Source organism: Patiria miniata, unplaced genomic scaffold, assembly GCF_015706575.1.
Source record: "Patiria miniata isolate m_02_andy unplaced genomic scaffold, ASM1570657v1 HiC_scaffold_20, whole genome shotgun sequence".
In the NCBI taxonomy this organism is placed as follows: Eukaryota; Metazoa; Echinodermata; class Asteroidea; order Valvatida; family Asterinidae; genus Patiria; species Patiria miniata.
Window position 1 is genome coordinate 13,645,985 of NW_024037059.1, and position 12,284 is coordinate 13,658,268.

Below are 12,284 nucleotides of genomic sequence, written 5' to 3' on the forward strand. Positions count from 1 at the left end.
ATTTTGGTGAGGAACACAAGTTGCACTACACCAATGCCAGAACTCACCAAATCTGCGGCACCTCTGACGTCACGACCTTTATCGGAGATCAGCAAGACAGTTATTTTTTTCATATCATCCGCGGAGGTTTGGACCTCACCACGAATAAGCTGCTCTTCAATTCCGAAAAATATCTGAAACGACGCCGCCCCATCTCAACTCCCCGCCAACAAGTCTGTGCAAACCGACAATGTACAGAAGCCGAACTTTCTCATGAGTATTGAAGTTTCTCGATACACAAGTACCGGTATCCTGCCAATCCTTAGAATAACGAAGCTGTAAACCAAATGAATAAAATGTAGGCCTATAGCAGAAATTTTGTTTTACTTTTCTTCTGAGCAAACTGATATTACGTCAATCGGGAAGTGACATTATTCTTCTGAGCAAATTGGTATAACGGGTTCAATCTGGAAGTTTAATACAATGTTAATTTTCTTTTTGTTTTTAAGCAAAAGAATATATGTAACAGATCATAATAACTGTTACATTCACCACAATGTGGGTTCAGATGATTATGTTGCAATGTTATGTCCTTGAAGTGTAAATTAGAAATGGTTTGTTGTACAGGATGTCTTTAAGAAAGACAAAAAAGGTATCATATCAACAGGATATGAACTTAACGACCATTATTATGGTTTTATCATAAAGTACGGATTTAGTGCTTCACGCAGGGCAACGCCTCCAAGATAATTGGAAATAAGCTTACTGCTCCCAAGTCTATGATAAAACCATAATAATGGTCATTAGTAGTACATATTTTGGTCACATTTTCCCAATGTTTTAGTGTTATCTTTTTATGGAGGGCACCATACATTTACATTTCATCTCTGTTTATGCTTGACTTGACAGTACGATGGACAGTCTTCCTCTGCAGTGGATTCCCAACGGTTTATTTAGCGGGCTGATCAATCTCCTCACGCTGTAAGTTTGATACGGTTCCTGTTTGTTTTCGATGTCACAGCTGACAGTGCAATCTGTATTTGCATCATAAGCTTTGGCATCAATCCGACTCTCTCCAAAGTTACCGTTAAGCGGTTTTTTTTTCGAGTAGCTGTTAATCCCAGAAAATTTTAATCAGGATGTAATCAGTTTTGTTGTTGTTGATATTTTGATTTAACAAATATTACAAATGTTATTGTAAAACTTCTGTGGGCTTAATAGAAATACATGTGATCAAAATAGCTGTCTTTTGAGTGATCTCCGTTGTTTGCAAATCGCTGCTAGTGTACGCTCATATTCTATCGCATAACTAGAGCAGCCGATAGCGATCTGGTCAAGGAGAATCCCAACGTCTTGACATCACCACTGTCGACGATTTCAACGTGAACGTTGTCGATGCTCTCCAGTCTCCACTACGCTGCTATATTCGAAATCCCATCGCAAATCGATTTACATAAACGATCCAACGCAGAACTTGTTAGGGCTTATGTGTGATCAAAATAGCTGTCTTTGGAGTGATCTCTGTTGTTTGCAAATAGCTGCTAGTGTACATAGCTGCTCATATTCTATCGCACAATCTTCAGCTTGATGAGACAGTAATTTTGGCTGTAAGACATTCTTCGAGTTCATCTGTCAGTGGCGTAGCCACGGGGGGGGGGGGGGGCGTGGGGGAGGGGGCGTGGGGGGCGACAGCCCCCCCACGAAACCTTGTCGCCCCCAGTCGCCCCCCCCACTATCATTGATCTACATGACGCCCCCCCCCCCCATGAAATGTTCCAGCCCCCCCCCCCGCCCCCCCCCCCCGGCCCCCCCCCCCCCCCCCCCCCCCCCCCCCCACTGAAAAATTCCTGGCTCCGCCACTGTCATCTGTTAGGTTCGATTCGTGTTTGGTAGTTATCCAAGAGCATGAAGTCGCTGCATGCTCTATCCAACATCACACACTTTGTTGTCGTTGATGAATAGCTGCAGTAACGAATATGCAAGTAAACCGATTTTTTAAAGCTCTTTAATGTAGCTTTCCTGGCAAAGTCCTAACAAAAATCGTTCAATTTAACACGAAGCCCATTTAAATTCGTTTTAGAACGAATGCTCCCTTAAATGAGCATTCGAACAGAGTCGTTCGATTTCATTATTAGAGCAGTATTTCTATCAATAAGTTCATTCAAATTCAAATAGTCGTTTCGTTCATTCAAATTCGTCGAAGGTATCAGAAAGAGGTTGATCAAGAATTGGATTTAATCAACTGGTAAACAGTTTTCACATATCTGCATTCAAAGTTACCGTCTGCACTCCGTGCTAAGTTACCGTTAAGCATTTTTTTTTCGAGTTTGAGTAACACTCCCTAAAGTAGCTGGTTAATCTCAAAGACTTTAATCAGGAGGTAATCAGGCATTTTTAAAAATTGTAACAGATAATAAAAATGTTTGTCACAATTTTGTGGGCTTAATAGAAAAACATGTTATCAAATAAGGTTTTGCCCTTCACCGACGTATAAACACAATCGCGTCAAATTGAACGATTTTTGTTATGACATTGCCAAGAAACCTACAATAACGAGCTTAAAAAAATATCACCTTAAGAAGAAATACATGTGATCAAAATTGCTGTCTTTGAAGTGATCTCTGTTATTTGCAAATCACAGCTAGTGTATGACATTGTTCCTCAAAGTGCAAAACGACCCACCAAAATGTGGCACGATGTGTCGCAAAAAAAATGTATTTGTCCATTAATAAGCTTGTCACCTGGATAAAACTTGTGATAGTCCCTCGTACATTTCACACCCTATTGCTTCACAGCAATTTTGTCTCATAAATAAGGTTTATGTTTGATTTGACAGCAATATTCGTGATGTAAGCCTCGGGTTGATCCCACCTGGAATCACACAAAGATGACCCTGTCCGATGGGTTTTCATTCCCTGTACAAAGTAGTCGTAAAGAATCTTCCCTGTGCTAGCCCCACAACACGATTTCAGAGTCGCGGAAGATACTACGCATCTGCAACAAAACTCTCTTGGAAAAAAAACAGCTCATTGCAATTTCTTATCGATTTTGTTTTTAATCATCAGGTATTCTCTTTATGTGTCCTATTTTTTTCTTCCATGTGTTGTCTTTACTGCCAGCACTGTCGTGCTACGTAATCTTTTTTTTTATGTTTATTTCTTTTTGATTTAGCAATGCATGTTATTTCTAATTATCTCATTCAACTGTTGAACCCCGGTAGACCCATCATCTCCGGTAATGGCTCACCCACGGAACGCATCTCCCTGTTCATTGACAGTTTTCTCAAACCCCTTGTCCCACAGATTTCGTCATACATTCACGACACCCCAGACTTCCTACGCAAGCTTGAAGGAATCAATGACCAGATTCCCAGCACAGCCATCATTGGGACTTTCGACGTCTCATCTCTGTACACCAACATCCCACACGAGGAGGGTGTTCGTGCTTGCTCCTTGGCTCTGGCCAAGGCAGGACACACGACTCCTCCCATCAGTGATGTTGGCACCCTCATGAGACTTATACTAACGAAGAACAATTTTCCTTCCTTGGTGAACACTATCTACAGGTACACGGCACTGCAATGGGCACTCGCATGGCCCCTTCCATGGCTTGCCTCTTCATGGCTGACCTCGAAGAACTCATTCTTGCCTCGGCCCCATGTCGCCCTTGGATCTGGTGGAGATATATTGATGATGTTTTTTTCTTCATCTGGACCAGTGATGAGGACAGTCTCTTGACCTTCACTAACCACATCAATTCCTTCCACAGAACCATCAAATTCACATCGGAGTTCTCGGCTCACCAAACCCACTTTCTGGATGTCACCGTCCGCAAGCAAGGCAACTCACTAACCACTGACCTGTATTCCAAACCCACAGACACCCACCAGTACCTCCACTCCTCCAGCTGTCACCCCAGGCACTGCAAAACTGGCATAGCGTTTAGCCAGGCACTCAGACTCAGAAGAATTTGTTCTCATGATTCCGATTACTCCCGCCATACACAGATACTGAGGAACAACTTGGTGGCCAGGGGTCACAGCTCTTGCCAAGTTCATCGTGCCATTGCCAGAGCTAAAGCTATCCCCAGAAATCTAGCTCTCACGGGTAAGGCCCCTGATGCCATGGCCAAACCCATGATTCCCTTGGTTACCACGTTTCACCCTAACCTCCCTCCCCTTCGCAAAATCACTAATGACAATCATCATATCCTCCATACTTCAGATCGCCTTGCCCGCGCCATCCCCAACGGCCCCACATTGGCTTACAGGCGTCCTCGAAATCTACGGGACTTGATTGTTCGAGCTGAAGTCCCATCCTTAGATGCATCCCCTCCCACCCAGCATGGTACTTTCAAGTGCAGTTCCAGATGTGTTGTCTGCCAGATTCATATCCAGGAGTCTGACTCCTTTTCTGGCCATTCTTCTGTCACTACCCACAGAACCATTGGTAACATCACTTGTAACACCTCTAATGTCATATATCTCATTTCTTGCAGGGTCTGTGGAGTGCAGTATGTAGGTGAGACTAAGAATACGCTCAAGAAGCGTTTCTATGCCCACCGGTCAACGGTCAACACCAAGAAACTAGACACCCCTGTTGGTCATCACTTCAACCTGCCTAACCACTCCATTTCTGATATGTTTTTGCAGGGCATTGAATCTTCTTTGTTCTCTCATCCACCATTCCCTGCATCTTTCCACACCTTTCCCACCTAATCCTCCTTTTGTGTTTCTTCTTTCAGCCCTGCATGTTTGTGTGCACCCCCATGTTAATGTATGTACCTCTGCCATTTCTGTTTTAGCCTCTGAAGAAGAACTTGCTAAGTTCGCAACGTCAGGCCACATTAATTTTTAGATTTTTCTTTGAGTTAACCTTATGGCCTCTCTTCATGGAGCACACATTTATATGCCTCGATGGCAGAAAAAAATCAGTCCTAATCTGTCCAATGATTGAATAAAAATGGAATGGGAAATTTAGGTCCATGCCTTTAAGTAAAACAACATATTTGTGTATCGCGAAATAACTCAATATTGCGAAATAACGCATTAGTTTTTGCAAAATAAAACGCAATGGTTTTTGTGAAAAAATGAAGTCATGCAATGGGTCCGAATTATTGGACCTTTATTGTAGGCCTACTTTGGCAAATTCTCAGCCATATATTATGAGAGATATAACGTTTTGTGGTGATAAAAGCCTACCCGGCCGAGTGAATGGCGGATCCTGGATTTTTTAAAGCGGGTTGACGGAGGGTGTTGACTTTAAAACAGAGACAATTAATAAGAGGGACCAAATATCCAAAGCAATCAAATCGAGATCTTATGACGATTGTTAATCAATAACATCTGAACACAAATGACTTTGGCCGGACTGGAGATGATGGTTAACCACCCTAACAATCCCCACAATCCACTACTGCCTAATACCCCCATAAAAGCATGTCTTAAAAAAATATATGAAAATTACAAAGTACAGTTTTTTTTAACAAACTTTCAACAATTCGTTCATTTCTTCAGCACGCATTAAAAACAAAACACTTTTGTAATGCATATCAATATACGGTTTCAAGTTGCCTGATGAGGGGTACCCTTGTGATCCGTCGATCACTGGACTAGAGTCCTGCCCTACAACAGCCTTGACTGGAGACTAGACAGCCAGCCCGTCACCCACAGTAGAACCCTGAATATAAAAGCACACGTTTTCCCATTCTAAATACCAAATCTAAATGCAAAATATTTGATATATACTTTATATATACTAACAATTCTCAAATCATGCAAACTCAAGCAACTCCGCGGAGTCCATTTCTGCCTCGATGGCAGAAATGAATCAGTTTTAATCTGTCCAATTTTTGAATGAAAATGAATGCGAAATTTACGTCCATGCCGTACAGGCAGTTTAATTGAATAGAGATTTAAAGTTTACATATTTTGCAGTGTATTTCAGCTTTGTTATATTCCCCATTTGATTTGATAGTGTGATGACAAATCTTCCGCTCGTGTCGATTCTACCGGGTACATTTAGCGCACTCTCCAATCTCGACTACCTGTAAGTTTGACATGCTTTGTAACTAGTTTGTGTTAAAGAGTTTATATACTGCAAGCTGTGTTTTATGGAAGCCTGTTCGTGCCAGGCTTTAAGTGAAACACAATATTTTTTATCGCGAAATAACTCAATAATATTGCGAAATAACGCCTTAGTTTTAGCGAAATGAAACGCAATGGATTTTGCGAAAAAAATGAAGTAATGCAATGGGTCCGAATTATTGGACCTTCATTATAGGCCTACTTAGGCAAATTCTCACGCCATATTTTATGAGAAATATAACGTTTGGTGGTGATAAAAGCCTACCCGAGTGAATGGCGGATCCTGGATTTTTTTAAGCGCGTTGACGGAGGGTGTTAAATTCAAAACAGAGACAAATAATAAGAGGGACCAAATGTCCAAAGCAAATGAATCGAGATCTTATAACGAGTGTTATTCAACGAATGTTTTGGATTCTTGGGATTTTTTTCTCCAGTTGGCATTTTCCAGCCTAACATCTGAGCACAAATGACTTTGGCCGGACGGAAGATGATGGTTAACCACCCTAACAATCTCCACAATCCACCACTGCCTAATGCCCCCATAAAAGCATGTCTTAAAAAGTAAATGAAGTGTACAAAGTACAGTTTTTGGCAAACTTTCAACAATTCGTTCATTTCTTCAGCACGCATTAAAAACAAAACACTTTTGTAATGCATATCAATATACGGTTTCAAGTTGCCTGATGAGGGGTACCCTTGTGATCTGTCGATCACTGGACTAGAGTCCTGCCCTACAACAGCCTTGACTGGAGACTAGACAGCCAGACCGTCACCCACAGTAGAACCCTGAATATAAAAGCACACGTTTTCCCATTCTAAATACCAAATCTACATGTGAAATATTTGATATATACTTTATATACAGTAACAATTCTCAAATCATGCAAACTCAGGTTACTCAACGGAATCTATTTCTGCCTCGATGGCAGAAATAAATCAGTTATAATCTGTCCATTTTTTTAATGAAAATAGAATCCGAAATTTACGTCCATGCCGTACAGGCAGTTTAATTGAATAGAGATTTAAAAGTTACATATTTTGCAGTGTACTTCAGCTTTGTTATATTCCCCATTTGATTTGATAGTAGGATGACAAATCGTCCGCTCGTGTCGATTCCAGCTGGTACATTTAGCGGACTCTCCAATCTAGAATATCGGTAAATTTGATATGCTTCGTATCTTCTTTGTGGTGAAGAGTATATATCCTGCAAGCCATATGTGGATCTAAATAGGAACCAATCTCACTCTCGCAAAGACTTATATTTGTAGTGTTTTTCAGCTTTGTTATTCTCCATGTGATTCGACAGGGAAATGGTAAATCTTCCGCTCGTGTCGATCCAAGCTGGTGCTCTCGAAGGACTCTCCAGTCTCGAAGCCCTGTAAGTTGGATATTGTTGCTGATGTCAAAAAGAGACACTAAAAGCTTCATTTACATTTCAATCTATTTAAACAAGAATCAATCTTACACTAAGCAATATTTAAATCTCATGCTAAAAAAGAGATTTTTTTAAGCAATTTTTTTTATCATATTTTTAATTTGGACGTGGCAATGTCTTTACAGCTTCTTTTTTAATTATAGTTTGCAAAATGTAGATATTGCACAAGCACAGCGAGTTTTAAAGGGTTTGGTAAAGACATTATCGACCAAGGGACACGTTGTGCTAAACAAAAAAGGCCTGAATCAGTGAGTGTAATTAGAAATTGGGATTTTACGTACGTTTTATTATCAGTAAGTTAGTATGCTGGGCTGATATTCTACAAATATTTGTTAAAACTTCGTCATTAAGCCATTTAAACTTTGCAATTCCCATGAATGAGGATTTTTACAATGTATTGCTATCATACAAAAATAATATAAGTGATGGCAATTCCAGAAAACTGATAAAAGATGTCCAATAAGATTTCCCAAAACTTATATCTGCAACCTTATAAAAACAATGTCGATTTTCCCATCGAGTCCAAACATTAGTTTTAGGTAATTTTTAGGCTATTAAATATAAATTGGCCAACTTTACTATTTGTTTATAACGAGCCTGCGGCTCGACGGATCAATGGTTGAACACATGAACATGTTTGAAAGACAGTTAACATGAAAGAAAATAGAATGCCGGTTGCTTAGAATATATGGGTTTCGAGAAGGCCTAGGCCTACATTGGCAAAATGTAAAGACAATATTTAACGTCTGATCTTTTTCAGTATCCTGCTTAATATATCAGGCACGTTGACTAAGCTTGATAAAGTCGCCTCTGATGGGTTACCAGCCTTGCAAGAAGCGTAAGTCATTTAGTTGTTCTTAAAGTATAATCGATTGTAATAGTTTTATCATGCCCAAATGGTGCTTAGGAAAGTGATGTTTTTCGGTAACCAATTCGTACCGATTAATGAGAGCATCAAACAGCGGCGGCGGAACGGTTTTCAAACTGGGGGGGGGGGGGGGGGGGGGGGGATCACCAAAAAGGGGCACTTGCTCAGAAAAAGGCAACATCCGTCGGTGCAGCAGCGTATACAGCATTTAAATTGTTTGGCACATCCGTGCTGAAATGTCGACACGTTTTTTTGACCGGACACTTTGCCTCCGTGAAATCAAATAGTGTGTGTGTGTTTGTACAAGCATTGCATTCACTGTGTGGACTTCCGACAAAAGATGTCCACATAAACCAGGTAGCAGCGACGTTGTGTGGACTTGCCCACGTTCACACAAGGTTTTCCCTCTCTGGAAAACAGGTTTAGAGGCATTTTTGAGTTACGTTTATTTGTGGCAAAATGTGGCAAAGGGAATCATAGAAAAAAATTTGGGTTGAAAGAGGTTTCACAGTTTGAGTAAAATGAGTTTTTTCACTGGATGTTCTTAACTACACGAAAACAAATGAATGTCTACTCCGCACTAGGTATGTAAAACAAACATGCCTGTGTGTGCGTGTTTATGGTGTAAATCGAGCACACACACGTGCAACATCATCGATGAATTGAGGACAGGAACCAAATCGAGGACGACCTCGATTAGAAAACGTGTACAAAACCAATGAGAGCTGTTGCAAACAAATTAGAGTATAAACAAAGGAAAAGGGAAGAGGAACAATAGGAAAATCCTCGATTTACACATTAAACAAACGTATGTGTGTGCGTGTGTGGGGGGGGGGGGGCTGGTACTATCTTCCGAAATAGGGGGCGCTCTTCAAAACCGGCCATTATGCAAACTACGCATGATGTGCCCATTTTCAAGGCGCATTGTAAGGGTTTGGGGGCTTGGTTTTTATATTCCTCGTTCATATCACAACTCTTTATACCATTTTGGGAAATGGTAACTGAAAACAAATTATCCCAAATGTTATGGTCAGTTTTGTTTTCATCTCGAGGGGCCACATTTATGCTCGAAGGGGCACATCGGATGTCCGCAAAAGGGGGACTTGGGTAAATCTAGGGGGCAAGTTTCCCGCCCCCCCAGCCCCCCCCCCCCACCCCCCCCCCCCCCCCCCCCCCCCCCCCCCCCCCCCCCGTTCCGCTGCCCCATCAGATTATATCCGCAGTTCTATCAAGAAATGTGTTAACCCTATCAGGACCGGGGAAGGCACAATGTGCCCCCTCTCCCATATTTTTGCTCATAACTTTTTAACGGTGCAGCCGATCACCACCAAATTTGGTGACTTTTCCTAAATATTATCTAGGGTCATAATAAAAAACAATCAAGGGGTGGTTCGTTGTTGCCATAGCAACCGTTTGTTTTACATTGGTTCCCAGTTTTCACGTAATTTTAATAAACTAAATGTTTTAATATTTATTTCTACACTATAAAACTAATTGTCACATTGTTATTAATTTATTTATCAGATAGGTGATTGAGAAGTGTCACGTGACAAACATGTTTCCCAAATTTAATGACATATTTTTTGGCCAAAGAAAACGGAAAATACGGGGAAAAACTATTTTTGACCAAAAATGGGCAAAAATGTCCCCCAAAACGCCCTCTATGGACGATTTTTTTGGAAAAAATGGCAACCTGTAGAGTTTGGTCAAAGGTTAATTTCTACCAAGTTTTTAAAAAATCGGTCATTCACTTTTGAAAATATAGAGGGGGGGGGGGCACTACGTCCCCGTAGGTCCGAAAAAGCCAGGTCCTGACAGGGTTAATGCACTGCACGTATAGTGTTCAATAAACATTCATTTCATTTTCAGAGTCGTTGATGACTACCGTCTTTGCTGTGCCTTATCCAAGTTGCATCACTTTTCTATCGAGCACAGTTGTTCAACCACCAAGCCTCAACCAGATTTGATTCTGTGCGATAGCCTTATGCCAAATAACATACTACGAGCGGTGTTGTGGGTATTGGGAATAAGTGCCCTCATTGGTAATTTGGCTGTCCTGTTTTGGAGGCTTAGGCAGAAAGGGGTCGGAGGGGGTAAAAAGACGCTATCACTTATGGTTGGAAATCTGGCGCTCGCAGACGTCATGATGGGTGTGTACATGCTAATCATAGCTGTTGCAGATCTTACATTTGGCGAGGACTACTTTCTTGTGGCCCCTGAGTGGCGCTCCAGCATAATGTGTAAACTTGCTGGAGTTCTGTCGGTTTTGTCCAGCGAGGCTTCGGTGTTTTTTGTGACACTCATCAGCGTGGACTGTTTCCTAGGCATTGTGTTTCCGTTGAAAAACTTCTCTCTCGGGAAAAAATCAACAACAGTCATCATTGTTGTCCTATGGTTTCTGGCACTTTGTCTGAGTATCGTGCCAACACTTTCATTTGGGTCTGATTCTGATGTTTATGGACTTTCTGATGTTTGTATCGGCCTTCCTCTTACAACTAAGGCATCTGATGTGACCACGTCATTTAATCGTCGCCTTGGTATCAGGTCTGGTGACTGGCTTATTTCCCACGGCACAGGTAAGAAAGCATCTTGGATCCTGGCAATCGTTCTCTTCCTTGGCGTCAATCTGGTTTCATTTCTTCTTGTCCTGTGTTGCTACGTCGCCATCTTCATCAGTGTCAGGCGGACGGCCAGTGCCGTCCGAGTGAATGCCCACAGGGAGCGTGAAGTCAAAATGGCGGTCAAGATGGCGCTGATCGTGATGACGGATTTCTGCTGTTGGATGCCAATAATCATCATGGGGATTCTGTCTCAGACGGGAACAGTCACACTATCCACCGAGGTGTATGCATGGGTTGTGGTTCTGGTTCTTCCAATCAACTCGTCCCTCAATCCTTTCCTTTACACTTTCTTCACAGTTTGTTGCGCGACTAAACCGAAGGCCAAACCACAGAAAAGGAATCAAACAAACCAAAATTAGAACAAAGTGCAACAAACACAAAGGCTGAGGCGGGTAGTCTATTTGCCCCCAGCAATAGGTAGCACATGCCTGCTTCGCCCCCTCCTTGACAGATATACTCCTCCCCCTTGAGCCAACACTGGATCCGTACCTGCAAACGTACACAATGCAGTGGTTCGGCTCACAACATAATAATACATATGTTTGTTTAAATTTCAAAGTGATTTCTAGTAGCTGTGCGAAAGCCAAGGCGAAAACTTAACTTACTCTCGTATCAGTACTGACCAGACCGGCATATTTTTCAATCCACGGACTAAATTGTGTAACATTTCCATTTCGTTCATTGACTGAGGATAAAGCAAACTGCTCATTACATACTGTGAATAACTAATTAAAGACGAATAACTTATTAAAGACGATAACTATACAATGATTTTTCCCGATTGATTTGCATCAAAGCCTTACAGATGTTATCATGATGTGTGTTGTTCACATGTTGTGACAATCTTCGCATTCTGCACTACACGCGTGATTGTTGGCCAGTCGTGTTTGTTGAGTTTTTGAGGATTGTGCTTCAATTGTTGGTTATATTAAAGTGAGGGGGGCGTTCAAAGGTGTCTTCAGGAAACATTCAATGAGGGCGCTCTGCAAAATAGTCTTAGGGCTACCCATAACACCGCAGTTGTATATCTCTCGATGATGTAAGTTCATATGTTTGAAAAAAAACCTTCAAATTTTACAAATGGCAGACATTTACTAAAGGAGCCATGCGATGAATTTTACGCTGAATCATTTTTTGAATATCCTTCTACTCTTAATTAATGTATGATAATAATGTTACTTGTTATAATTTTAAGAAGGCCATGGTGTGTCCTAACAACTGAGGGCGTTGCTTCTGTACTTACACTTTGGGCCGACACTGTACAGTGTTAAGGACTATGAATCCAAAATGTAGCCC

At 41.4% G+C, this 12,284-nt stretch overlaps 1 protein-coding gene across 1 annotated transcript; it reads left to right on the plus strand.

The window, feature by feature from the left end:
- The first annotated feature begins 892 nt into the window (after nt 1-892).
- LOC119727853 (G-protein coupled receptor GRL101-like) lies at nt 893-11,542 on the plus strand. Its single transcript, XM_038199928.1, has 3 exons — nt 893-960; nt 8,260-8,337; nt 10,237-11,542. Exons 1-3 carry the CDS (start codon nt 893-895, stop codon nt 11,345-11,347), a joined length of 1,257 nt encoding a protein of 418 aa, XP_038055856.1. The 3' UTR covers nt 11,348-11,542.
- The last annotated feature ends 742 nt before the right edge of the window (nt 11,543-12,284 follow it).